Source organism: Osmerus mordax, chromosome 2 (assembly GCF_038355195.1).
Source record: "Osmerus mordax isolate fOsmMor3 chromosome 2, fOsmMor3.pri, whole genome shotgun sequence".
NCBI lineage: Eukaryota > Metazoa > Chordata > Actinopteri > Osmeriformes > Osmeridae > Osmerus > Osmerus mordax.
Genome location: NC_090051.1, coordinates 9,105,594 through 9,130,519, shown reverse-complemented (window position 1 = coordinate 9,130,519; position 24,926 = coordinate 9,105,594). Strand labels below are relative to the sequence as shown.

Below are 24,926 nucleotides of genomic sequence, written 5' to 3'. Positions count from 1 at the left end.
TAAAACGAAACCCTGGGGGAGAACAGTGTACTCGTATTTACGGCCTTGAAATGTAAATGCGAAAATGTGGCGAAGATGCTCTGCCAGGGGGAGACAGAAGAACGCATTGGCCAAATCAATACATGAAAACCACTGATGTTGAGGGCCTACCGCCGCCATACAGGTGTAGGGGTTTGGAACTGAGACTGTTGGGGTAGTAACAATTCGATTGATGCGTCGTAGGTCATGAGCCATCCTGTATTTGTCGGTGCCTGGTTTGGGGACGGGGAGAATGGGTGTATTCCACCGAGAGGCAGATGGAACCAAAACCCCTACTTTTAACAGACCGGATATTGTGTCAGCCACGCCTGCCTCTGCCTCTGGTTTGTGTCGGTATTGGCGATGGTCAATGTAGTATGGAAAGGGGCAGTCAAATGTGAATGTAATAGGTGTTACTGAGTGACAGTGACCAACGTCTGTGGCCCCTGTGGACCACAGGGCCGTTGGCAAGGTAGCTAACATGGCGGCGGTGTCCTCGTGATCTGTTTTTTCCCTACCGTGTGAGCGAGACAGCTGGCGGTGTTGCATGATAATATCATCTGAGGCTGCAATGGCGATTCTATACATACTACCGGTTTTAGACCACTGTACTGCCGGAATTTGGGTGTCCTGCCAATCCGGAAGAGACATGCCGTATTTAACCATTGGTCCTAATTCTTTAGCCTGATGGTTAGCTTGCAATGCCAATGAGAGATGTGGAACCGATTCGTCAGACATTTTGTACCACGCGGCCGTTTCCGATGGTAGAGTGACGTCCGCTGCCACTCCCTTGTTGCCTACATAGATATGTTGGAATGTGACTGCTGCGGTGGTGTCTAATAAGGAGTCTTGTTTGTATGTCTCATCCCCGACCCTATCATAGAACAGAGTGACATGCCAGGGGTCATTCAATGTATGATAAGCATCAATCAAATCAATCCAAGGGCACCACTCCCAGTAAGTGGATAGTAGGCCACCATGGTTAACCGTCTCCGCGGACAGAGCACCCCAGTAAATGTCAGCGGGCGTTTCCTCACGGTGGGAGGTAAGTAACATCTGAGAGGCCGACATCAACCCATCAACGGAGCAATTGACCGTGTGTCCATTCGGAAATGTCACTCTGACCCCATCCGCAGAACAGAGTATTGAAGCCCCCACCAAAGTCAGAATATCTCGACCCAGGAGATTGACTGGACATGCCGGTGACTGGACAAAAGAGTGTAACAATGATTGATTAGCCACCTTGATAGGTAGCGGCTTAGTGAGAGGCAGGCGTTGAGGAGTCCCAGAAAAACCCATAAGTTCCACTGTCGCGGTTGAGACCAAGTTCCTGGGCACTGGCTTGGATAATGTGGAGTATCGTGCGCCAGTGTCCACTAGAAATGACAGAGAGTCTCCACCCACAGTTACAGAGAGCAGGGGGTCTGCCAGCCCCTGCTCGTTAGGGCTCTTCGGGCCCCCTCATGCATCAGGATAGCCCTCACCCGGGATCCAGTGGTCATCTGGACACCTGACCGGGTACTGCCCCCGAGGTGGACCCCCTCTACCGCCTCTGAACCCTCCCTGTGGAGCGGCTCCGGCAAAAGGTGCTTGATGAAGACCTCGCTGCCCTCGCCCATATCCGGGAGGAGCCTGACCCCCCATTTGAGACTGTCCCTGACCACCGTTTGGACAGTCACGCAGCCAGTGGTCCATCTGTCCGCAGACAAAGCATCCCATGGATCTCCCCGGTCCACCCCTTCCCCTTGCTCTACCCCGACCCCTGTCCTGCCACTGTCCACCAGGGGGCCCCCAGGGCCCCTGCTGGTAACCTGGGTGGGGCTGAGACATAGCACCTACCACTGCTGAATATGTCTGTGGATGATCTAAAGGATATAAATTATCTGCCGGGAGCATGGGAGGACCTGTCACTACCGCCGGATGTTGCTGCACCATCTGATTACCATCTGAGCGTTTGTTTTTCGACGCCTGGCCCGCTGCTTTACGTGCCTCCTCTAGTTGGAGTTTGAGGAGCTGGACCTCTATGTCCTTACCCGCTCCCTTTTCTTTGTCCGCTATAGTTTTAGATTGTTTTAGGTGATGTACCAGGTGGTTTTCCCATATGGCCGGGCGGGCTCCTGCCATATCCGGGTTTTCAATCATACGCGCTTTAACCTTGTCTGGGCAACCTGCCAAAACCGCCGCTCGATAGACCTGTGTGTGTGAGGGGTCCCTATCTGGATGTACGCCAGTGGCTTGGGTCCACTCTTCCTTGCACTCGGACAGGAATTTAAACGGACTGGTATCTGGGTCGAATTTGAATGAGATGGTGTGCAGTGCGGTGACTGGTTGGGGCCATTTGAGATCCATAGCATCTCCCACACAGGCTGACACCTGCTTGAATGGGGTTTGGTCTGCGGTGTTAGTTATATCAGCGGCTCGTTCAATCTGTTCCAAATCCCACCCCGTGGTCTGTCTGCCCATGAGCTGTCTCCAATCTCCCACCGCGAGCGTCATCCCCTGAGTTAATTGGGCTAGTTTGCGCATCCACTTCCGCCCCCCTTCCTCTGTTGGAGGCATTGCCTCAGCTATGTTTGATGTGTCCTGAAACGCCCATGGTTTGTAGCGCATGCCTCCGCCTGGTGCTGCCATTAAGGGAAATTGCCTCCCAGTATATTGTGCCCCCGATCTCGTATGTCTCGTCATGTCGCCGGGGGTGTGTTCTGTGGGTATGGGTTTTAGGTCAGCCAAGGTAATCGAGCCTGACATTGTAGCGCCGTAAGTAGTCGGTGTCGTGCTCACATCCCCCTCCCTCGCCTGGTTTTCTCCTTCCATCCCCGCCCTCTCGAAAAACCTGTCTCGTGCCTTTCCCTCTGAATAAGTTTTTTCCATTGCCATCAGGTCCTCTCTAATTTGTATTTCCTCCCTACGTCTACGAGCACTGATCTCCGTTAATTCAGCTAAATTTGAAAACGAGCCGCCGATGTCGTGGTTTCTGCGAGCGCGTTTACAGAAGGCATCCTCCGCAGGGCTGTGATGCGAGGGGCCGGCACGGTCCAGTGACCCTGTCCTACGGCCAACGAGTGGTGAGCTGGAACGTACACTTGCTGCCCCCAAACTTTCGGTTCCCGCATCTGCCACTTCCTCCATATCTAACTGACCGCTGTGGACTCTATACACCGGCATTTGATGCGAGTACGGAGGTGGGGCGGTGGCTTTTTTTGGAAGTGAAGGGTACAGTCTAGGGGCGTACGGAGCCGGTGGTAATTCTATGGGGACTGTTTTAACCTCATCTTCGCGACATTTGTTTCCCTCGTAATTATAATTTACGGAAGATATGGCTACACCCAAATTATGACACAGTCGCCTGCCATTCTCCCATTCATCACATTCTTTTTTCCATTTTCCTTTTTTGAAAATACCACTCGGGCATGTTCCGAGTGCTTTCTTTGCTTTTATGGCCGCTGCCTCACTTTCAATCATTATCCGTTTTAAGCACATACGGTCCCCTTCATCCCAGTTATTTAGTATCAAATGTCGTTTCCAGAACTCGTCATACTCGGCACGTACTTGTTTACGTTTATCTTTCTCCGTGCCACTTATTATTTGAGCGACCGCTATGTCATATTGGAAACAAAGGGTTTGACGTTTATCTGACATTTCCTCTAATTTATGTATACCCTTGGTCAAAGAAGAAAGCACGAGATTGATAAAAGTGAGTGATTTAACAATTTGACAACTTGTTAGATTTTGCACTGAAGACAATTATGGTCCTTGGAGGACACCTAGTGGATCTTTTATTTTTATTGTATTTTTTAAAGAACGACAGATCTGTTTAAAATACCGTTCAACTCAACCCGACTCCACACAAATATTACTTTTTCACATCAATTCAATTCTGTAACCCTCTTGTACCGGAGAGGACAAAGAAAAGGCACACCACACTCCTCTCTATTTTTATTACACTCAATCTGACTCCACACAAATAGACAGTATTCAGAGATTCTAACCCTTGGAAAGGACTCTAACCTCCCTCTGGACAAAGACAACGAATTTAGGGACTCTAACCCCTGGAGAGGACTCTAACCTCCCCTTGGACAAGACAACGAGTTTAGGGACTCTAACCCCTGGAGAGGACTCTAACCTCCCCTTGGACAAGACAACGAGTTTAGGGACTCTAACCCCTGGAGAGGACTCTAACCTCCCCTTGGACAAGACAACGAGTTTAGGGACTCTAACCCCTGGAGAGGACTCTAACCTCCCCTTGGACAAGACAACGAGTTTAGGGACTCTAACCCCTGGAGAGGACTCTAACCTCCCCTTGGACAAGACAACGAATTTAGGGACTCTAACCCCTGGAGAGGACTCTAACCTCCCCTTGGACAAGACAACGAATTTAGGGACTCTAACCCCTGGAGAGGACTCTAACCTCCCCTTGGACAAGGACAACGAGTTTAGGGACTCTAACCCCTGGAGAGGACTCTAACCTCCCCTTGGACAAGACAACGAATTTAGGGACTCTAACCCCTGGAGAGGACTCTAACCTCCCCTTGGACAAGACAACGAATTTAGGGACTCTAACCCCTGGAGAGGACTCTAACCTCCCCTTGGACAAGACAACGAATTTAGGGACTCTAACCCCTGGAGAGGACTCTAACCTCCCCTTGGACAAGACAACGAGTTTAGGGACTCTAACCCCTGGAGAGGACTCTAACCTCCCCTTGGACAAGACAACGAATTTAGGGACTCTAACCCCTGGAGAGGACTCTAACCTCCCCTTGGACAAGACAACGAATTTAGGGACTCTAACCCCTGGAGAGGACTCTAACCTCCCCTTGGACAAGACAACGAGTTTAGGGACTCTAACCCCTGGAGAGGACTCTAACCTCCCCTTGGACAAGACAACGAATTTAGGGACTCTAACCCCTGGAGAGGACTCTAACCTCCCCTTGGACAAGACAAAACACAAAAACGGTTGATTTCCCACCACTGTTGGTTTGACTAGGTACGATGAAACATAGTAATCGTCTAAATTTGGTTCTCAGTTCCGAATAGCAGTACTTTGAATTAACAGGTGTCTGCTTACCTTTTTTTATGTTGAGGCCTCTGACGATTACGTCTGTCTCCTCGCACCGGTGTATGGGTCTCTCCCCCGATCCGTCGGTCGGGCCGGAACCCTCTGGACTCCCTCTTTTCAGCGTCGGGGTCACCAGTTGAAGGATTCAAAATCTTTGTGTCTATTCCAATAAGTAATGATGGTATTCTATGACACAAATCTGTGTTCTAGAAAGAGTGGTCTGGAGTCACAGAGGTCCGATAATCTCAGCTTTAATGCAGCAGTTGGAAATCAACAAGTACAGAGCTCTGGGGCTGTCTACGTTTCCCTACCCGCAACAGAGTTTGGGCTGGTTCACGAAGTCCAACTGGCTATCTTTCCCTGCCCCAGCATATAATATGCAGTGCAATTAAAACAGAAAGATGAAAAGAGGGTTGAGCTTGTTCGCCCGTGCATCAGGGAGTTGTTCTTGCCTCCGCGTCCCACCTGCTCGGGTGCCATCTCCACCCAGATTCAAGGTTGTTTCTGAAAATGAAAAGATAGAGACACAAAGAACAGCCTGCTTCCCACACTCAGTGTGAGACCCAATGTTTAAGCCTGAGCACACTTCTAAGTTTCATAACTTTAATAAGCACAATGCATAACTTTAATAAGCACAATACATAACTTTAAGACATGCCTCCTTCATAAATCCTGTTGTTATATTCACTCGTGCACAGTGCCCGTGATGCATTCAGTGATTAAAATGCCACACATATTAATAACTGGGATCATAGTTAGTGCCGTGCCTGATATGCAGCTGGTGATTACAGTTCTAGAATATGTGTTGTAATGTATTATACATTCTTTAGCTTTAAGGTGACATGCCTCTGAAGTACCATGCAAAGTTTCACCTTGATATGTCAAAATATGACTGAATTACAGCTGTTTGAACTTGGACCAAATCTGACAATGCTCGCCATTGGAGAAACAGCTTTTTTTAATTATCCAGTTATTGAACTTTGTGTATTCCATGCCTGGGAATGGCTCAATTGGCTGAGATGTTATGCTGGTAATCAAGGTTCAATACCAGTCAGAGGTATAGTTTTTAATTTTTTATTCTGACCAAACGGTTTCTAGTCTCCCGATAAATCCTCCGGTTGTAAAACATAGCAATGCGTGTTTACTTGAGCCCATCACAACACTCTGATCATCTGTTTAGCGAGACTGTGTAAACCACTGCAAAACAAGCCAGGTTCACCACAGTAGCTAGATACTTGTAGTCTATGCATGGTAGAGATAACTCTAATGGTTATCTCTAATGAAGTAAATTGATTGTTCAGGTGGATTCCTTGCCTGTTGCACAAATTCATTTCAGTAACCCGGAAGTCAGGTGGCTGAGCGGTTAGGGAGTTGGGCTAGTAATCTGAAGGTTACGGGTTAGATTCCTGGCTCTGCCAAATGACGGTGTGTCCTTGGGCAAGGCACTTCACCCTACTTGCCTCAGGGGGAATGTCCCTGTACTTACTGTAAGTCGCTCTGGATAAGAGCGTCTGCTAAATGTAAATGTAAAATGTAACCTAAGCCAGGACACATTCCCACTGATGCTAGGCATGATTTAAAATTCCCTTCCATGACAAGTTATGGCACTCCAAACAACCTGTTTAAAAACACATGAGAAAGTTATTCTTTACAGCAGCAACCCAGTCATCGCCGTTGTCCCGTTTTTATAGGAAATGTACAAGCAGTTTCAACTTAAGCTGAATCTAACAACGCTTACCACAGGAGAAACAGCTTACTTTTTTATACAGTAGCTGAACATGACAATATTCAACACTTAGAATAGCTCAATGGGCTGGGGTGGTGACCTGTAAAGTATCAGGTTGTAGGTTGGAATCCAGCCATAGTCTTTTGGCCTGTCATAATTTTGATTATCTGTTTAGTTCAACAGGATGACATCTTTCTGAAGTACCACAAACAATTTCACCTTGGTATGTCAAAATATGATTGAATTAAAGCTGTTTCAACGTTGGCTGAATCTAACAACGCTTAACACAGGAGAAACACCTTACTTTTTTATACAGTAACTGAACATGACAATATTCAACACTGAGAATAGCTCAATGGGCTGGCATGGTGACCTGTAAAGTATAAGGTAGTTGGTTGGAATCCAGCCATTATCTTTTGGCCTGTCATAATTTTGATCTGTTTAGTTAAACAGGATGACATATTTCTGAAATACCATGCACAATTTCATGCAATTTCACCTTGAAATGTCAACCATTTCTTAACCTTTGTCCCAAAGCTGACCAAAGCTAATACTCTGCCCTTTCTATTCATACAATCTCAACAGTTAGTGTGTAGCAGAGAGGATAGAGGGACTGCCTTTTGTAACCTTATGCTCATGAGTTCAAATCCCCATTCAGCCTGTTGTTGGCCAAACATTAAGTAGTTTTGCTCCCTTGTTGTCCAACTCTCGATCTTCTACAGTGTACAACATGTTTATAATATTTTGCCATTTTGCGGAGGAGCCCGCATCGCTGCTTGCAGCTATATTTACATATTGGAATAGACACAAAAGAATTTCAGTCCTTCACATTACATGAGTGTTGTGTGTTTGTTTGACATAAAATACAAATGTTACCTGGATGCTAGTCACAAATAAATTCGACACCTTCATTACAGTGTTGCGGGTAGAATATTACTAAATATACAGGCTACTACTCGGCAGTGTTCGCATTAAAACTGATCGTATTGTCTGGGTTAACAGCGACGATCTAAGTATTACTTTGCAATATGTGGTGTCCAGTGGCGATTTCTTTAAGACTGCAAGGGAAGCTCAGCGTCCCCTAACATTTAAAAAAATTAAATGTCAAATATTTACTATTGTGTTAACATTTTAAATGCGTTAGAACACGTTCATATCGAAGACAAGTTCTTTCAGAATCAGCTACATATATTAGCAGGTCGACTGACTGATTTCCTTCTCATACATTCCCGTAGCGTCACAGTGCATTTCCCTGTTGAAGCTCAGCTTCCATGGACTTCAATGGGGCTGCTTTTAAAGATCCTGTAAAGTGGAATTAAAAACGAGTTTCAAGTTCACCACACCACAGAATAATGTGTTATTAACTACCCTTTAAAATTCGAATGAAAAAAAAACACAGACAAGAATGTTAAATTAGGCTTTGAAATATAAGAAAATCAGCAGTCTTCTCTGTTCGAGACTGGGGGGGGCGTGTCGCCTGAAGGAGCTGAAGCTCGGCCCCCTCGCTGGAAGGCACCGCCTCTCTCAAGTAAGCTACCTAGGACCCAGATAATGGACGCTACGTCAAGCCGAACAAAACAGTATAGAATTAGAATGTATTTGTTCAATGAGTGAAACATACAGATGCATAGAAATGAAATATTCCCCTGAGCTGTAACACAGGAGTAAACATTTACAGCAGAGACAGAAGACAGTGAGCTCTCCAACTACTTCTAGCACATTAGCTACCATTTCATCAAAATACCATCATTCTACACCGAGTAGCCTAATATCAAGTTACCGGTTTGCACTAATTATAGCAGAGATACCTCTGGAAAAGTTATCAAGTATAATTATAACAAGCACACAGAACTGAGTGATGAACTGCTGGCGGCGGTGGATGGTCCAGGTGCGACCGGAGGATGAACGGCCGGTGGGGAGATGCTCGGTACGGCTCCGCGCTGCAAGAGAAGCCGTGGTGGTGAACCCCGTCTGTCTCTGTTCCATGTTAAAACTGTCCGCCGTGAAATGGTCAATGGCGCAGAGGCGGCTGTTGGAGTTTATCCGAAGCTTTCCATAAGCGTGGCTCTTGGAAATATATCCACCTATTTTTCCTTTCATTATCAACAAGGAACTTAAATGGCGTTGCAGCGCAGCTGGAGTTCTTGCATCCAGGGAAGATGCAGTTGCGGGTGGTGGGAGACATCCTGAAGCTAGCTAGCTAGCTGATGTAAGCTACAATAACAGTACAGCAGGAGGAGCCATTCAGTGATCTGACGTAGATGGGGAAAAATGACGTAGATAGGGCATTTTTTGGCTCTGCCCATTAAAACCTGATCTGAAAACGGAAGAGAAACTGTTCTTCGGTCTAACTCCACATTTCAGTGCAACAAGTTTTAGCGCTTTGCACATGCTTTCAGGAACTCATTTCACACGTATATAATGTACTTAGAAGCAAAACATGGAATTTACTTTACAGGATCTTTAACAGTTTTTTTCAGTGCTTTGAAACTATATGGTCAATGGATGAATGCTGAGATTATGTCCCGCCTCGGACGCTCAGCATCTCTGGGGTTGAATGGAGGAGTGGGTTGGCCTGGACGCTGGGCTTCCGCGTGATGATTGGAGGGTCTGTCGAAAGACTGCATCTACTTTTGATTGACAGTAATTTTGTACTACAAAAAGTCACAGAAGCTATTCAAGCTCAGTCCCATCGCGGATTTTGCAACTGTAGTTCAAAGATAAACTGCAGCAACCTATTTCTTGGTATTTGCTTGGCGAAATTGCTAACCAATTTTCTTCATACAATTATACACCACGTTCCTTGTTTCAGTTTAACCTAATTTCCACATTTCCTCCTTGATTAATATTGTTTTGTTAGATCGTTTGTTCATTCATTCATTCATTCAGTAGGCTAGGCTATTGTCGTAGGGGTGAACTAGCCAGTGAACTAGCCAAATAAAATTTTTGGGGGGATGTAGGCCGAAAATGAGCTTCCCCTCTTTGAAAGACCAGCAGCCGCCACTGGTGGTGTCATTAAGGGGCTGTGATATCGTGGTAAATATGGCTATTGCCTCAAGACAACCCAAATACGTGATGAGTAGCCTATATTCGGGTAGTGTCTACGGTAACTAGTTGTTTCAGAAGAACCAAAACATGTCGCCTGAAGGTCAACGTAGTTAATAAATCCGTGACTGAATTTCTAAAGGGTACATGTGCTTCAGTAGCTTGCGGTGTAAAGCAATGGACTACAATGATGGATGTGTTTTTGCTTGTGGGATCGAATCCCACTCGAATCTTATATTTTCTTTGCTTCCATTTATTATGGCGTGAATGGCTGTAATGTAGTGCTCACTACATTTGTTCAGAATATAAAATTGATCGTATTGTCTGGGTTAGCAGCGACGTTAACTTCTTAATATACATTTTTAATATGTGGAGTCAGAAGGAGCTGTGATGTCGTGGTAAATACGGCTATTGCCTCGTCTATGGTAAACAGTTGTTTCAGAAGAAGTCAAATCAAGATGTTACCTGAAGGCCAAGGTAGTTACTAGTAAGTAACTGATTTAGAGTAGCTCGCAGTATATGTGTTTTGCTCTAGTGCGATCGAATCCCACTTCATGCGAGCCTGCAAATGTTTTATTTTGTCTCCATTTATTTTGTCGTGAATGGTAATGTAGTGAGCACGTAGCCTATACTTTCATATTCGCCGCAGCAAATATGAGTTCCGACTTGAAAATCGCCAGTATTGTGAATTTGTGACGAATCTGGTGATAGAGGCAGACTGATAGCTGAACGCACAGCTGTGAAACCAGTTAGTTTGGAAACCAGTAGGGACATAACACCGGGACCACGTTATTCGTCGCCAGTAAAGGAACCAAACTCAAATCGGTGAGCAAATGGTTAGTGGTTAATATGTTGTAACTATCTTGGCAATTTATTTTGCAAGCTAGATATATTTTAATGCATATCGTTTTAAGCCAACTCTTTGGCTAGCTAGCTAGTTAGTAGGTTAGCTACTGTAGCAGTTAAACGAGTTTGTTAGCTTATTCAACTTGCTTCAGGGTTCACTTTTCAAAGCGAAAGACAAAATAGGAAAGAATGTCATACAGTACAGGTGTATTTGGTTAATAACAGGTCTATTGGGTTTTCTTTAGTCTACACCAGGATTGTCATTGCCAGCCATTTTTACCTTTGAGTGTAGCCCGAATGTAATGTTAATATCTCGACAAAAAAAAAAGTGAGATGCGTTTGTTTTCGTAACATGCTGTAATAGTCTGTCAAAATAACTAGTGTTTCAAGCATGTCAGGGAACGTCTCGAGCTCTAACTAACTGTCTGAGGAGGTCTCATATTCCGGGCTGAGTGACAGTCAGTGACAGCGGGAAGAGACAAGAAGAAATGGCAGAACGTAGACAAAAACATCTGGGTGTTTTGGGATTTTTCCAAAACAGTAGCAGCTAAAGATAAACATCTAGCTAATAAAGAAACTTTTGAAATTGCCTTTTGATTTGATATAATCGGATTTGGTACGTACAGTCATAATAACAATGAGTCTAGTGTAATGTTTATATTACATAAAGCTCAAATTAATGTTTTTTTTTGTTGTTGCTGGCATTCTATTATTATGTTCCTAGCTGAGGTCACATTAAGCATACTCAAGGTCCGATGTTGGGTTTGTGCTAAGCCCCGAATGTTAACAATGTCTGTCTACGCCCCTGGTCTAGACAATGTTTTATTGGATGTCGTCAGGATACCTTTCATACTTAGAGCTAAATTAAAAAAAAATCCATTAAATTACACTGAAGTGAAGACAGTTAGCAGTAGGACTACTGTGTAGGATAAACAGTGATCCATTGCATTTTATAGACAAAATGTGCTTTTTATAGACAAAATGTTTTGTTTTCAAAACAGTTTGTCTATAAAAAGCAATGGATCACTGTACATGTATATCATATACATTTAAAATGTTTGTATGATCATTGTAGTAACGCCATGTTGATTTGCTAGCTCACCATGGTCCCCAATATGTTAATTGGTCTAATGTTTGATTGGAAATCTCTTGACAGGAGTCCCAAGAAAATGGAGCCACAATCAAAAAAGAAGAGAGAATTTGAACGTGACATTGATTTATGGGTTGCTTACCCAGTTCTATCTGAGGAGCAGTCACAAGATCCTGAACTGATCGAGGCTTTTGCTGCTCCCATACTTGACAAGAAATACACATCTAGTTTGATAAAGGAGCTGTCTTCACTGTACCCTTTGCAAGGACTTCAGCATATTAAGAGAGTACGGGCTAGTAAAAGCAGCTCTCACTCTCTAGAAGTCCTGTTATGCCTTGTTGGCGATGTATCGGACAGTAGGAAGAAGATGGACATATCAGCTTTGTTGCCAGCAGAAAGATTTAGGTATGATTCTTTAGGGGACCCTTTCCTAGTCAGGGTACCAGTATGTGCTCCTTTAACAAGAAATCAGTTTGAGCAAGTTGGCAAGCATTGGCCCACCTCCTTCCATGAAGACAAACTGATAACTTTGGCTCTGAAAGGACAGCTTTTCACAGATGCACAGAAAATAAGAATGCATGCACACATGGTAGTTGCAGTTGCAGCTGCCAAAATTGCACAGGAGAGTGGCATGGAGGCTGTGGGGGCTGTACTGGTTGATCGTGAGACAAAGAACATCATAGCAGTAGGTCATGACTGCCGAAGGAACAATCACCCATTTCATCATGCAGTCATGGTCTGCATTGATCTTGTGGCTCGCAAGCAGGGAGGAGGGGCCTACATCTATGAAAAATACCCTGCCTGCAAGTTTACACGCTCCAATTCCTTACATCTATATAATGAAATATCGCCAACCTCCATAATCCAGCAAGATATGACCAGTGAAGAGAAGGGTGACCAGCAGTACATATGTACCGGATATGATCTATATGTCACGCGAGAGCCCTGTCTTATGTGTGCCATGGCACTGGTTCATTCCCGCATAGGACGTGTCTTTTATGGGACAACCTCTGCTGATGGTGCACTTGGTACTAAATACAAAATCCATACTCAAAAAGGTCTGAATCATTGTTTTGAGGTTTTTAAAGGAGTAATGAGACAACACTGTGAGGATTTATGTACATAAGTCTGTGTGCCACACCAAAATAACTTCAGAGGTATAACTGAATGATCAGGTTTTAAGACATGCATTGCTGGTAACCTAGACTACATAGTCATTAAATGTGAGACCAGTTTTACAATGGTGTCTTATTGTGTCCTATTTTTTTCTCAAAGGTTGAAGTTTAGAACACGATGGCCCTCTTCACGTGGTTATGAAACGTGTCTCGTCAATACAGTGTAAGAATAGTTGGTCATTGCTAAATATGGCAGCTGAAAACAATCACACAAATTTGATAGCCCTGACCCTCAATATCATGCCCCTATATATTCTCGGTTTACAGGACACGCCCCTAGAGTTTACGACATGGAGAACGGAACGTATAATACGTTCTAGAAAAGAAACAGGGTAGGTGATGTTGACAAGCACTTTTTCTCATATTTGCTGAAGAAAATTTCACATCCTGATAGCAACCAATAAATCTAAAGGCTTTATAGAAATATTTAATCAATCCAATATCTGTGGGCATCACAGGACTGTAATAAGCATGACCAATCATTAAGGTCAGACCGGCACTAACGATTGGACTGCATTTGGACCGAATGAAATGATTGGATGAGCTACTTGTCTGTCTACTTCCCTCCCGTCTGTAGTCAGGCATGTGTTATGGGGAAGTGGCTTTGAAGGGAGGGGGTGGGATATTTTGGTTTGAAACCTTTCAAACTTGAGCTTTAATTGCAAGGTTTGCAAAACTTACCTATCCTGCCTTTAACCAACCGTGAAATAGAGACATGTTGCATGTCCAATTGGAAGACAAGTGAGGTCCCTTCTTATGGACGTAAGAGGTTTTCTAATAAAACAGGTCTGCCATTGCTGAGATTTGATGACTGTCAATGCTCTTGTTTAAATAGTATCAATAAATAGGCCTCAAAATGAAAGAATAAATAATCTTACACCACTAAACCTTTAATCCCATCAATTGCAAACATGTTGAAAATAATATTCTAGGGATACATGACACAGTTGCTGCAGGCCTTTACAAAATAGATGTGTGGCGGCCTGCAGAAACCCTTCACATCGTGAACATCTGACTTTCTGTGTATTATAAATATTTGGAAACTACAAACTCTCCTGAATACAATTCTGTTTAAATCACTATGATATCTTTATCACAACTGAAGTATAAAGTTGACCTGTGTCAAAAAGTGATAAGGGAGAAAACTGCATTTAAAAATTCCACTCCGTTTAATTCTAATTCTGTGGCGAATATGGAAAGGAAATCCTTTTGTTCGTAATCACGTTGTGAATGTCAGTTTAAGTATAGGCTACATTAATAACTTCTCAGCAAGTTATTTTAAAGTTCAACAGCCTGACGTCATTGACCAGTTGTTTGGGGCTGCTGTAGCACTCAAAAGAGCAGGCAAACTGAGTATTTGATTTGACATGGCTTGAAAATCTTGCTAGCTGACATATCCAAAAACCGTTGAAATGAACTGTTTTTCATATGTAATCAAATACTTTATATACATTACAATGAAGTTTAGGGTGTTAACTATACAAAACATCAAAAATCTCAATTTTGACAGAAAACGATTTTCGATCTTTTATGGCTCGACGGGTTCCGCAGGCCGCCACACATATTTAGCCATAGGACTACATATTTTTCAAGTGATGAATGTGGCTGCATATGCATGGATGCCATGCCAAATATATGGTCTAATAACAATTCTCAGACACAGCCAGATTTACTGTACTGTGTAGTAGCATAAGAGACATATGCTTTTCAAGAATATCAGCAAATACCAGCACATTCATTTGACATTTATCAGTTTCACTTTCACATACAAGAATCAGGACATCACTGTTTACACAAAAAAATATACACACTGAAAAGCCAGCCCCATTTGATTTTAGTAATGAGATATAATTCATACAGGGAAACCATGCAAATAGAGATTTCTCTTTCAGTTAGTCAATGGTATTTCAGTACTAAGACACTATGAGTTTCAATGAATAAAAAGCCATAGGGCCCAACATTTATAAACAAATTATCTTTAAAAACATGACTTTTTTATGGATAGAAATGATGACAGAAGTAAGTCTGTCACGTTGAGAGACTTACAGTCTGAGATTAGAGAGTAAGTCTCTCAATGAGAATTTATTCAAAACTAATTGGAAGAAAAACATGTTCAACTCTGCAACCTGGGCCAGCCCAGGTCTTTGCAAACCTGAATTAAACTTTTTTTAAACTTAAATTAGTAATGCACAGCATTCTCATGATTCCCACTTGAGCCAACCTGAACATGGGTTGACAATACATACCATACACAACTTTTTAGTTTCCACTTCTGTAGGACAAAGGGTAAACTATTGTTGTCATGTGGCAATTACATTGTAGATGAGTCACATTACTGCCCTCAACACTTAATACTTGTTGATCCCAAATATTCGCACTCCATGTAGTTGTGGCAGTTTGGGGATCAGTACACTTAAAAGTGAGGCAGTGTTTATGACAAAGTGTGTCGTATCGTACTTTGTGTAGAAACTTGCTAGGAAATATCTGAGGATGAAATAACAGTTATCAATTATTAAAAGAAAAATCTTAATGTTAAACCATTTTCATAACATAATTTGTGCATGTAAATATTTGGTTACAGAAAGACAGGCAAAGTTGGGGGAATGTCTAAGGACAGTTCATCAGGGAGATTTATTAAGCCACTTCTTAACTATGCTCATATAAACCTTCTCTATTGGATTTTGCGATACTATTACAACCACTGAGCACAATTAGATTTTTTAAAGATGGGTTAAAGTGTGAGCACTCTGCATGGCAGGCTACCTACAATATAATTGGGGAGATTGTGAAGAATTTTCTGGATGATGTAAACTGCATGCCGTAGTCTAGGTGCTCCCAATGTGTAAGTAGTCTGGCTTTGCCTTGGTCTGGGGTCTCAAATGGAGTGCCTTTTACAGCATGCATGAAGATGTACATCCCCTACAAGAAAGACATTGGAAATTAGGCCAAGTAGAGTCCATATGAATCCCTAACTTCAACTTAATTTCAAATAGATGCAGAAATGGTTGGCAGATAAATAACTGCAACACACCGGTTCATTGAAGAATATTTTTAATTACTCATGCTTTCCTCTCTAAAGGGTGCAGTGACATAATCTAAATTACTTTGAATTCACATTCCACTAATATGTCAAATTTGGCCTTGAAATCTTGGATGAGATCGGTCTTTTCACAAATTTGCATTAATACCTATACATCACAATATGTATAAAATGTTAAACAAAAGAAGTTGAAAACAATAGTTTTTCCTGCTGGGCTTAATATAATCACCTTATTTGTTTATTAAAGATAAACCAGCCATGATGCCAGTATGTTAATAGTATGCTCAATTTCAAATATTATCTAAGGCTGGTGTGACATTTGCATAGGCAAATACACCATTTCTACATTGGTTCAATCATCCTATTTGCATTTTAATTTTCTTCTTCAAGAGTGCTCAATCTTTCACTTAATTAAAATAAAAAAGAAATAGACATTTGAGATTTAATTTTCAAAACATGCCCCAGCAAATAGATACCACAATTCAATTTGAAATGTAAAATTTGAAAATTAAAATGCATTTGCAGAAATGCATTTTTCATTTTAAGAATGTGGCTGCATTATTTGACTCATAAATGAAATTATTAATCAATTATTATTATATTTGCACTTTCTTCTTCAAGACTGCACATTTTATGCCATAATCAAAAAGAAAACAGAGCGGACATTGCTTTTTCGTTTTCGTGTTCTGCCCGCAAAGAACTGCCCATAATTCGAAAACGAAAAAGCATTCTGAGTGGCGCAGCAGAGTGACGTCAGTAGCCGATCTTCTTCAGCTCCATGCTGACCGAGCTACCCATCTTGTTCGGTAAGGGGCGGTTAGCCGTTTCATCAATAAAATAAGCACATTTTCAGCAACTACACTGCCCATTTTTCGTCACATTTTAATTCAGATGCTGATTTACATGTACTGTTTAGCTGAAATATGAATTGTAAAAACTTACAGCAATGGCGGTCAAAGGATTCTGTTCGTCCTGACGCAAGCGGTTCTTAATACTGACCAATCACAGCCAAAGGGGTCTCCGTAGCTCTCCGTCGCTCACGACGGATAGTTAGAAAATTCAGGAGGTGCACGTCGAGCTCTCCGGGGCTCTCCGAGGGCTGACAGAGAGCTCGGAGAAGAGGGAGTTCCCATGTGTCTGTTTTTCGAAAAACGCAGAAGCATATATAGACAAGTTTATGAGCCGTTTCCGCTCTACTTCCTAAACTCCTCCCTTCGATGCAATTCACTTCCGTTCTGGTGGGCTGGGTTTGTTTTGCTAGCTAGCTCCGTTGTGCCGACAAAGCACTGATATCACAGTGACAAAGAGGATATACAATTTACAACATGAAGAAAAGTGGTTCGGGAACGACGTGTGCGGTAGTTGGTTGCAAACACTTGAGAAAGCACCTGAACGAGTGGTTAGATAGAGTGCTACGACCACCAGTTTTAAAACCTGGAATCGCCTCTAGCCTGTTACAGTTATACTACAGTAGTATGCTTATTGTTTGTAGGCTATTCACATTTTGTTGGTGTTCCTTTGTCCTATTGTTGCAGTGGATTCAATAATTATACATTGATATGTGGATATAATAATTCAAACCTTTCAAAGTGCCAATACACACATCTGTAAAAGCCCGGCATGAGGTGTGTAGCCAACCGGTGCTTGTTTAAAGCACTCATAACCGGGTTCATAGGAAGAATAGATACAGTTAGGTCCATAAGTATTTGGACATTGACACAATTTTCATCATTTTGGCTCTGTATACCACCACAATGGATTTCAAATGAAACAATCAAGATCTGCTTTAAGTGCAAACTTTCAGCTTTAATTTCAGGGTATTTACATCCAAATCAGGTGAACGGTGTAGGAATTACAATACATTTTATATGTGGACCCCCCTTTTTAACCCTTGTGTTATCTTCGGGTCATTCTGACCCATCAGTCATTGTGACCCACCGTCGTATTGCGACAAATTTACCTCATACAAAAACAAAGTGAAGCATTTTCTTTTAACTGTCGGGCTGTCTCAGACCCCCCACATTGGAATGGTTAAAAGGAAATTATTTTTATTAGTTTTTGTATTGGGTAAAATTGGGTAAACACAACGATGGTTCGTTATGAACCTTTGGGTCATGTGACCCGAAGGCAGCACGAGGGTTAAGGGACCAAAAGTAATTGGCTGCTCAGTTGTTCCATGGCCAGGTGTATGTTATTCCCTCATAAAGGGAGTTCGTTATTTCATTGACAAGGAGCAGATAAAAGGTCTAGATTTCATTTCAAGTATGGTATTTGTGTTTGGAATCTGTTGCTGTCAACTCTCAATATGAAGTCCAAAGAGCTGTCACCATCAGTGAAGCAAGCCATCGTTAGGCTGAAAAATCAAAACAAACCTATCAGAGAGATAGCAAAAACATTAGGTGTGGCCAAATCAACTGTTTGGTACATTCTTAAAAAGAAAGAACGCACTGGTGAGCTCAGCAACACCAAAAGACCCGGAAGACCACGGAAAACAACTGTGGTGGATGACAGAAGAATTCTTTCCCTGGTGAAGAAAAACCCCTTCACAACAGTTGGCCAGATCAAGAACACTCTCCAGGAGGTAGGCGTATCTGTGTCAAAGTCAACAATTAAGAGAAGACTTCACCAGAGTAAATACAGAGGGTTCACCACAAGATGTAAACCATTGGTGAGTCTCAAAAACAGGAAGACCAGATTAGAGTTTGCCAAAAAACATCTACAAGAGCCTGTACAGTTCTGGAACAACATCCTATGGACAGATGAGACCAAGATCAACTTGTACCAGAATGATGGGAAGAGAAGAGTATGGAGAAGGGAAGGAACTGCTCACGATCCAAAGCATACCACCTCATCAGTGAAGCATGGTGGAGGTAGTGTTATGGCGTGGGCATGTATGGCTGCCAATGGAACTGGTTCCCTTGTATTTATCGATGATGTGACTGCTGACAAAAGCAGTAGGATGAATTCTGAAGTGTTTCGGGCAATATTATCTGCTCAGATTCAGCCAAATGCTTCAGAACTCATAGGAGTGCAGGACAGTGCAGATGGACAATGACCCGAAGCATACTGCGAAAGCAACCAAAGCGTTTTTTAAGGCAAAGAAGTGGAATGTTCTGCAATGGCCAAGTCAATCACCTGACCTAAATCCAATTGAGCATGCATTTCACTTGCTAAAGACAAAACTGAAGGGGAAATGCCCCAAGAACAAGCAGGAACTGAAGACAGCTGCAGTAGAGGCCTGGCAGAGCATCACCAGGGACGAAACCCAGCATCTGGTGATGTCTATGGGTTCCAGACTTCAGGCTGTCATTGACTGCAAAGGATTTGCAACCAAGTATTAAAAGTGACAATTAGATTTATGATTATGTTAGTTTGTCCAATTATTTTTGGTCCCTTAAAAAGGGGGAGGCCACATATAAAATGTGTTGTAATTCCTACAACGTTCACCTGATTTGGATGTAAATACCCTGAAATTAAAGCTGAAAGTCTGCACTTAAAGCACATCTTGATTGTTTCATTTCAAATCCATTGTGGTGGTATACAGAGCCAAAATGATGAAAATTGTGTCAATGTCCAAATACTTATGGACCTAACTGTAGATATGTAGGCACTTCAGGCAGTGACAAGCCACTTAACCCTTGTGTTATCTTCGGGTCATTCTGACCCATCAGTCATTGTGACCCACCGTCGTATTGCGACAACTTTACCGCATACAAAAACAAAGTGAAGCATTTTCTTTTAACCGTTGGGCTGTCTCAGACCCCCACATTGCAAAGGTTAAAATAAAATTATTTGTATTTGTTTTTTTATTGGGTAAAATTGGGTAAACACAACGATGGTTCGTTATGAACCTTTGGGTCATGTGACCCGAAGGCAGCACAAGGGTTAAATAAGGATAACAGTGTACTGCCTGTCTTGTCCTTCTTAAGTTGTTAAATTGAATAGGCTGAACATCAACATGTAACATCAATTGCCTAGAAATTCCAAACGAATTAGCTTTCAATGTTATGTATACCTAGGCTACTTGGACCGTGTCCTGGCAATAAATAAAGAACATTATGCTACATGTTTTGCCAGGATAACTGGCAAGACCATTGAATTTTCATGATGTTCCTGTGTGTTTATTCCTTTGACTGGGTACAACAACGCGATCAGTCAACCGACTATAAATGTTTTTAATGTCGGGCTACGAATTTATAGAACAACTTCTGTCTGATACGTGTGGCATCCTTTAGCCAAATAATTAGCCTACATTTTGCTGAGAGATTGAAGAGCTAGACAACAAATGTTCTAATGAATCACCGACTAAAGTCATCTTCTGACATTGCCTTTGCTCCATGTTAAAAGCTACAAAATGATGGACTGGCAAAAGCTTTATAACTATAAATCTACTCTAAAATGTACTTAAAAGTATGGCGACGACGTTGGCAACTTATCCAGTAGTAAATGTCAAATGACAAGTATGTCAAAGTAGTAGAACCGTGATCCCAAGCTAGCATCAACATCGCTGTGTTTACACCGGCAGACGCTTTGCAAACCACTTCCGACGGAAATGAAATGCATTTGTGTAGAGTTATGGCGGCCCCCTGGGATTTGGCGCGTAAACTTGTCTATAGGCCTTTACCGAACAAGATGGGTAGCTCGGTCAGCAGGGAGCTGAAGAAGAGCGGCTACTGATGTCACTCTGCTGCGCCGCTCAGAATGCTTTTTCGTTTTCGAATTATGGGCAGTTCTTTGCGGGCAGAACACGAAAACGAAAAAGCAATATCCGCTCTGTTTTCTTTTTGATTATGGCATAAAATGTGCAGTCTTGAAGAAGAAAATGCAAATAGGATGATTTATTACTAATTTCATTTATGAGTCAAATAATGCAGGCACATTCTTAAAATGAAAATGCATTTCTGCAAATGCATTTTAATTTTGGTCACAATTTGCTTCCATAAAATAATGGCATACAGCTAGGTACATTCTTTGGAATTAAATTAGCCTAAACAGAGTCCACATCCATTATGTTTGTAATAGTAAGCATAATATTGTATAGTGCTTGCAGAAATGGTTGCTTTCACTTTAAGGTGAAATATGTTTGTTGTGATGAGAGTTTAAAGATTAAAAAAGCTCATTAAGGAGAGTACTTATGTCTTCCTTGTCTTTAATATTAATATACACCTTTTTCAAGACTTAGTTTTTAATATATTTTTTATATAATTCAAATATTTCCACTGGAAAATGTCCTGTCACAGTGTAATAAAACAACGTAACTTACAAAATTGTGTATGATATTTGTGAGAGTTCACACCACAGATACACTGAAAAAGGGGATGCTCAAAAGCACAATGTGTAGCATTCCAACTCCAAGGGCATAGGTCAGCCATATCCCTCTACTGTTCACGACACGGGTGTTTGGATTCACCTCACTGTGAGCTACGCCAACATTCATTTTTATTCTGTAAAGAGAAGAATAAGGACTGTGTTACCAAAATGTACTTGCTGCATGTGTACACAGGGTCATAGCCGGCTGCTCATCCCAATGACTTGAGAAGGGTCAAAGCCTGCATGCATATAGTACATTTTCACATAATGACAGTGAACCTGGTACATACCTCACTCAATTTCCAGATTCATGCAAAACCAAATGCAGTATATTGTCAAATATAATATAAAGCACAATGTTAAACCATGACCCAACATTTATGAGAGGATATACCACCAAGAGTTTAGTGATGTTCATTTGTGGCAATACTTTTGGCACTCTTAAAAAAACGTGTTGAATTGAAATTTTACACACTTGCAGATTATTCGGGTCGGGACAAACACATTAAAAAAAAGGACTCATTGAAAGTGAAATTCTGTCAAATGTTTTCTATCGTCAAAATGCATGTGCTACATGCAATGAGTATGCTTCAGAAGTGTGAATATCTTATAATATCTTTTAGAAGTATGTTGTAATATACTAGCCTACTAGTTCTATTAATACGCACAGGCTATTGTGGAATAGCGCGTGCTTTAAAAAATTTTTTTTACAGGTGCGCCAAGTCAAATGCCGTAATGGGACCTCAATTAAATTGTCCTTGGCCAGAGCAAATTTTCTCCCAAGTATCTAATCTTTCACATGATATCGATAACAAACTAAGCCAGGGAGCTGAAGATGTAGTTTAACGCTTGCTAGCAGGCTATGTTTGCTGTCTAGCGACTATGTAGGAAGTAAAAACCGTGACTAGCTAACTAGCTAGAAATGTTGTGTTAACACTATAATGTTAGGACTATTGAAAGCTGCTAAACACCGCCATTAGTACTACTAGCCTAGTTAGGCTACCTTGGTATTATAGCTAAACTAGCTACAGTACCTAGCTTGCTAACCAGTCTAAATCTATGGCCCAGTTTCCCAGACATAATGAGAAAGATTCAATCAAAATTTCCATTGAAAATGTTTTTAGTCTAGGACTAGGCTTAATGATGTATGGGAAACTGTGCCTATGTTCGCGGTTGAATTATTATTTAGACACTTGCTGAGCAGTTTTTGGTTGGCTACTGGGTTACAACATAGGTAGACAGATAGTAATGTAACATTTGTTACAGCTAAAATACATGACTTACTACATTTAGCTGAGCTAGTGTTAGCTTGCAAAATAAATACCTGGCTTTGTGAATGTTTTTACACGTAGCTACAGTAGCAGGCACTCTCTTTAAGTCTACGAGGAAGTTGGTCGTGCAGCTAGAGCTAGGTATAAGCAATGTAGGCTAGGCTTTTCTCTTTGGAGGATATACGAGCAACGTATTTTGTTCGGCCAATCACTTTGTTATGTGTCATCAAGCAAAAGCGCACATTTACAGCGTAGCTGTTTCTGTTGTTCACATGTTGGCGCTAAGTGTTAGCTCAGCGAGGTCACCATTCAATAGTGCTAGAGGTAACTAATTACGGAAACGTGAGTATTGCACTTTATCTTACAAGCCCACACCAGTAGGTTGGACATATAGAACATTTAAATTAGTTTTTCTTTTGTGATTTAAACAACTCCGTACTGGTAGCTCTAGTCAGATTTTGAAGTTCTCCTCTCGCAAAATGCCTCTGCCTGTTTAATTTTAGGGTAACCTAGCCTACTTTTTCGCTACACCATGAGGACAAACACGTGCGAGCGTTTTCCTGAAATGCAGGTTTATTTATTATTAATGGGGGAAATTACGGGATTACATAGGTTTAACTACAATAATGGTAAAATATATATTAGTGCCAATTTATGCGATTTTTGAAGTTTTGATTCGACCCAAATGCTATTTCCGTGATTTTTTATGCTAAAACATTAAACATGAAAAAATAAATCGTCGCTGAACGTGAAAAGCTTTGATAGATTTTTGTTGTGTCCCAAACTGGGAATTCCGAAACGTCATCGTATGGCTTTAAACGACCATCCAACATCTGTGTTGTGTAGTCTCAAATATGCCTTATTAGTTAGCTGAGTAAACAAATACGACTGTCTTCATTACTTTAAATTACACACTAGACAGACACCAGTATAACTACAGTGATGGTGACAGCTAGGACACGTAAGGTGTGAGGAAGTACCTCTTGTAAGACACAAAACGGGTGTTTTCAACATCTGCAACATGCAATGTTGATAGCAATCTTTTGAGAAAGATACATTAAATCAGAATCAGAAAGGGATTTATTCGCCATGAAAGTTTGCACAGACAAGGAATTTGCTTTGGCAGGAAATCAAAGATTATGAGTAACTAGGATAAATCGAGGGAGGGGGTTAATCGAGATTCGGGCTCAGTACAAGGCCATTATTCTGACACACTGGTTGATAACTTGGATCTGTGCAGAATGGCAAATGCAAGCATTTTATTGACAGTGTGCATGCATTAGCCAGGTACAAAACAAGGTGATTAGGTTAAAAAGAGTTTAAAAAAATGAGGCAATGACAAAAGTCTCTCTCTGCTCCCACAAACAAGCTCTAGAAATGGATAGTGGCAGTGGCGGATTTAGGCATAGGCGACATGGGCAGCCACCCAGGGCGGCATCTTGCCGGGGGCGGCACAGGGCACCCGCACCCAAAAACATCAATGGGGTAAATTCAATTGGTCGGAGTGGGCTCCCTGACTCTAGTTTGGGAGCTAGGCAGGCTGCCTGCTTGTCTCCCACTCAAAAGTACGAGATGGGGAGGGGGGCGGGGATATGTTGGCCTCTGGTCTCCCCACTGGAAGCCTGAGGAAGGGGGAACGGGGGAATCTATCAAATAGGGCAGTGTTTTTCAAACTTTTTTTTCGGCAACCCACATTTTCAAAATGACAAACCATCGCAACCCAAATTATATGAAATGGGGTGTTTGCAAATATAGGCTACAATTTCCCTATCGTTATTATTTATTTGTTCATGTTTTAACAGAGTCAGAGTCAGATGGCTGAGCGGTGAGGGAGTCGGGCTAGTAATCTGAAGGTTGCCAGTTCGATTCTTGGCCGTGTCAATTGACGTTGTGTCCTTGGGCAAGGCACTTCACCCTACTTGCCTCGGGGGGGGGAATGTCCCTGTACTTACTGTAAGTCGCTCTGGATAAGAGCGTCTGCTAAATGACTAAATGTAAATGTAACAGAATAATTTGTTCTAATTGTCATCAGTAATGGGCAAGGCACTTCACCCTACTTGCCTCGGGGGGAATGTCCCTGTACTTACTGTAAGTCGCTCTGGATAAGAGCGTCTGCTAAATGACTAAATGTAAATGTAGTAATAATATACGCCACTACAACTGCCCTGCTAATGCATGCACAGTCTGTGTTGGATGTGATGCTAGTTCGGAAAGAACGATAGGTACTTCCACACTTAGTTAATTTTCGTTAATAAAAATGTTGGGCTTTTATTTGAGCGCAAAATAAAGCTTTATGTAAAATAAACATAGCCGTTTTTTCATTGGTAAAACCTTGTCTAGTGAAGGTGA

The 24,926-nt window shown here is 42.0% G+C and overlaps 3 protein-coding genes across 6 annotated transcripts in view; 2 read left to right on the top strand and 1 right to left on the bottom strand.

Moving 5' to 3' along the window:
- The first annotated feature begins 10,296 nt into the window (after positions 1 to 10,296).
- adat3 (adenosine deaminase tRNA specific 3) lies at positions 10,297 to 13,022 on the top strand. Of its 3 annotated transcripts, none has more exons than XM_067259269.1 (2): positions 10,297 to 10,322; positions 11,848 to 13,022. In XM_067259269.1, the coding sequence occupies exon 2, from the start codon at positions 11,861 to 11,863 to the stop codon at positions 12,905 to 12,907; it is 1,047 nt and encodes a 348-aa protein (XP_067115370.1). In that variant the 5' UTR covers positions 10,297 to 10,322; positions 11,848 to 11,860; the 3' UTR covers positions 12,908 to 13,022. The 3 variants fall into 3 exon arrangements, with proteins under 3 accessions (XP_067115370.1, XP_067115354.1, XP_067115362.1); XM_067259253.1 differs by lacking the exon at positions 10,297 to 10,322 and adding an exon at positions 10,570 to 10,670; XM_067259261.1 differs by lacking the exon at positions 10,297 to 10,322 and adding an exon at positions 10,595 to 10,681.
- Positions 13,023 to 14,710: 1,688 nt separating this feature from the next.
- Positions 14,711 to 22,704, bottom strand: ormdl1 (ORMDL sphingolipid biosynthesis regulator 1). Its single transcript, XM_067228932.1, is given in 4 exon segments — positions 14,711 to 15,440; positions 15,724 to 15,875; positions 21,260 to 21,440; positions 22,631 to 22,704. Coding segments are annotated over 3 exon segments (462 nt in total). The 5' UTR covers positions 21,434 to 21,440; positions 22,631 to 22,704; the 3' UTR covers positions 14,711 to 15,304.
- Positions 22,705 to 22,788: 84 nt separating this feature from the next.
- pms1 (PMS1 homolog 1, mismatch repair system component) overlaps positions 22,789 to 24,926 on the top strand; it is a 68,419-nt gene continuing 66,281 nt past the window's right edge. For both annotated transcript variants that reach the window (XM_067228684.1, XM_067228711.1), the window contains exon 1: positions 22,789 to 22,919. The gene's annotated coding sequence lies outside the window, so the exon portion shown is untranslated. The remainder of the gene's footprint in view (positions 22,920 to 24,926) is intronic.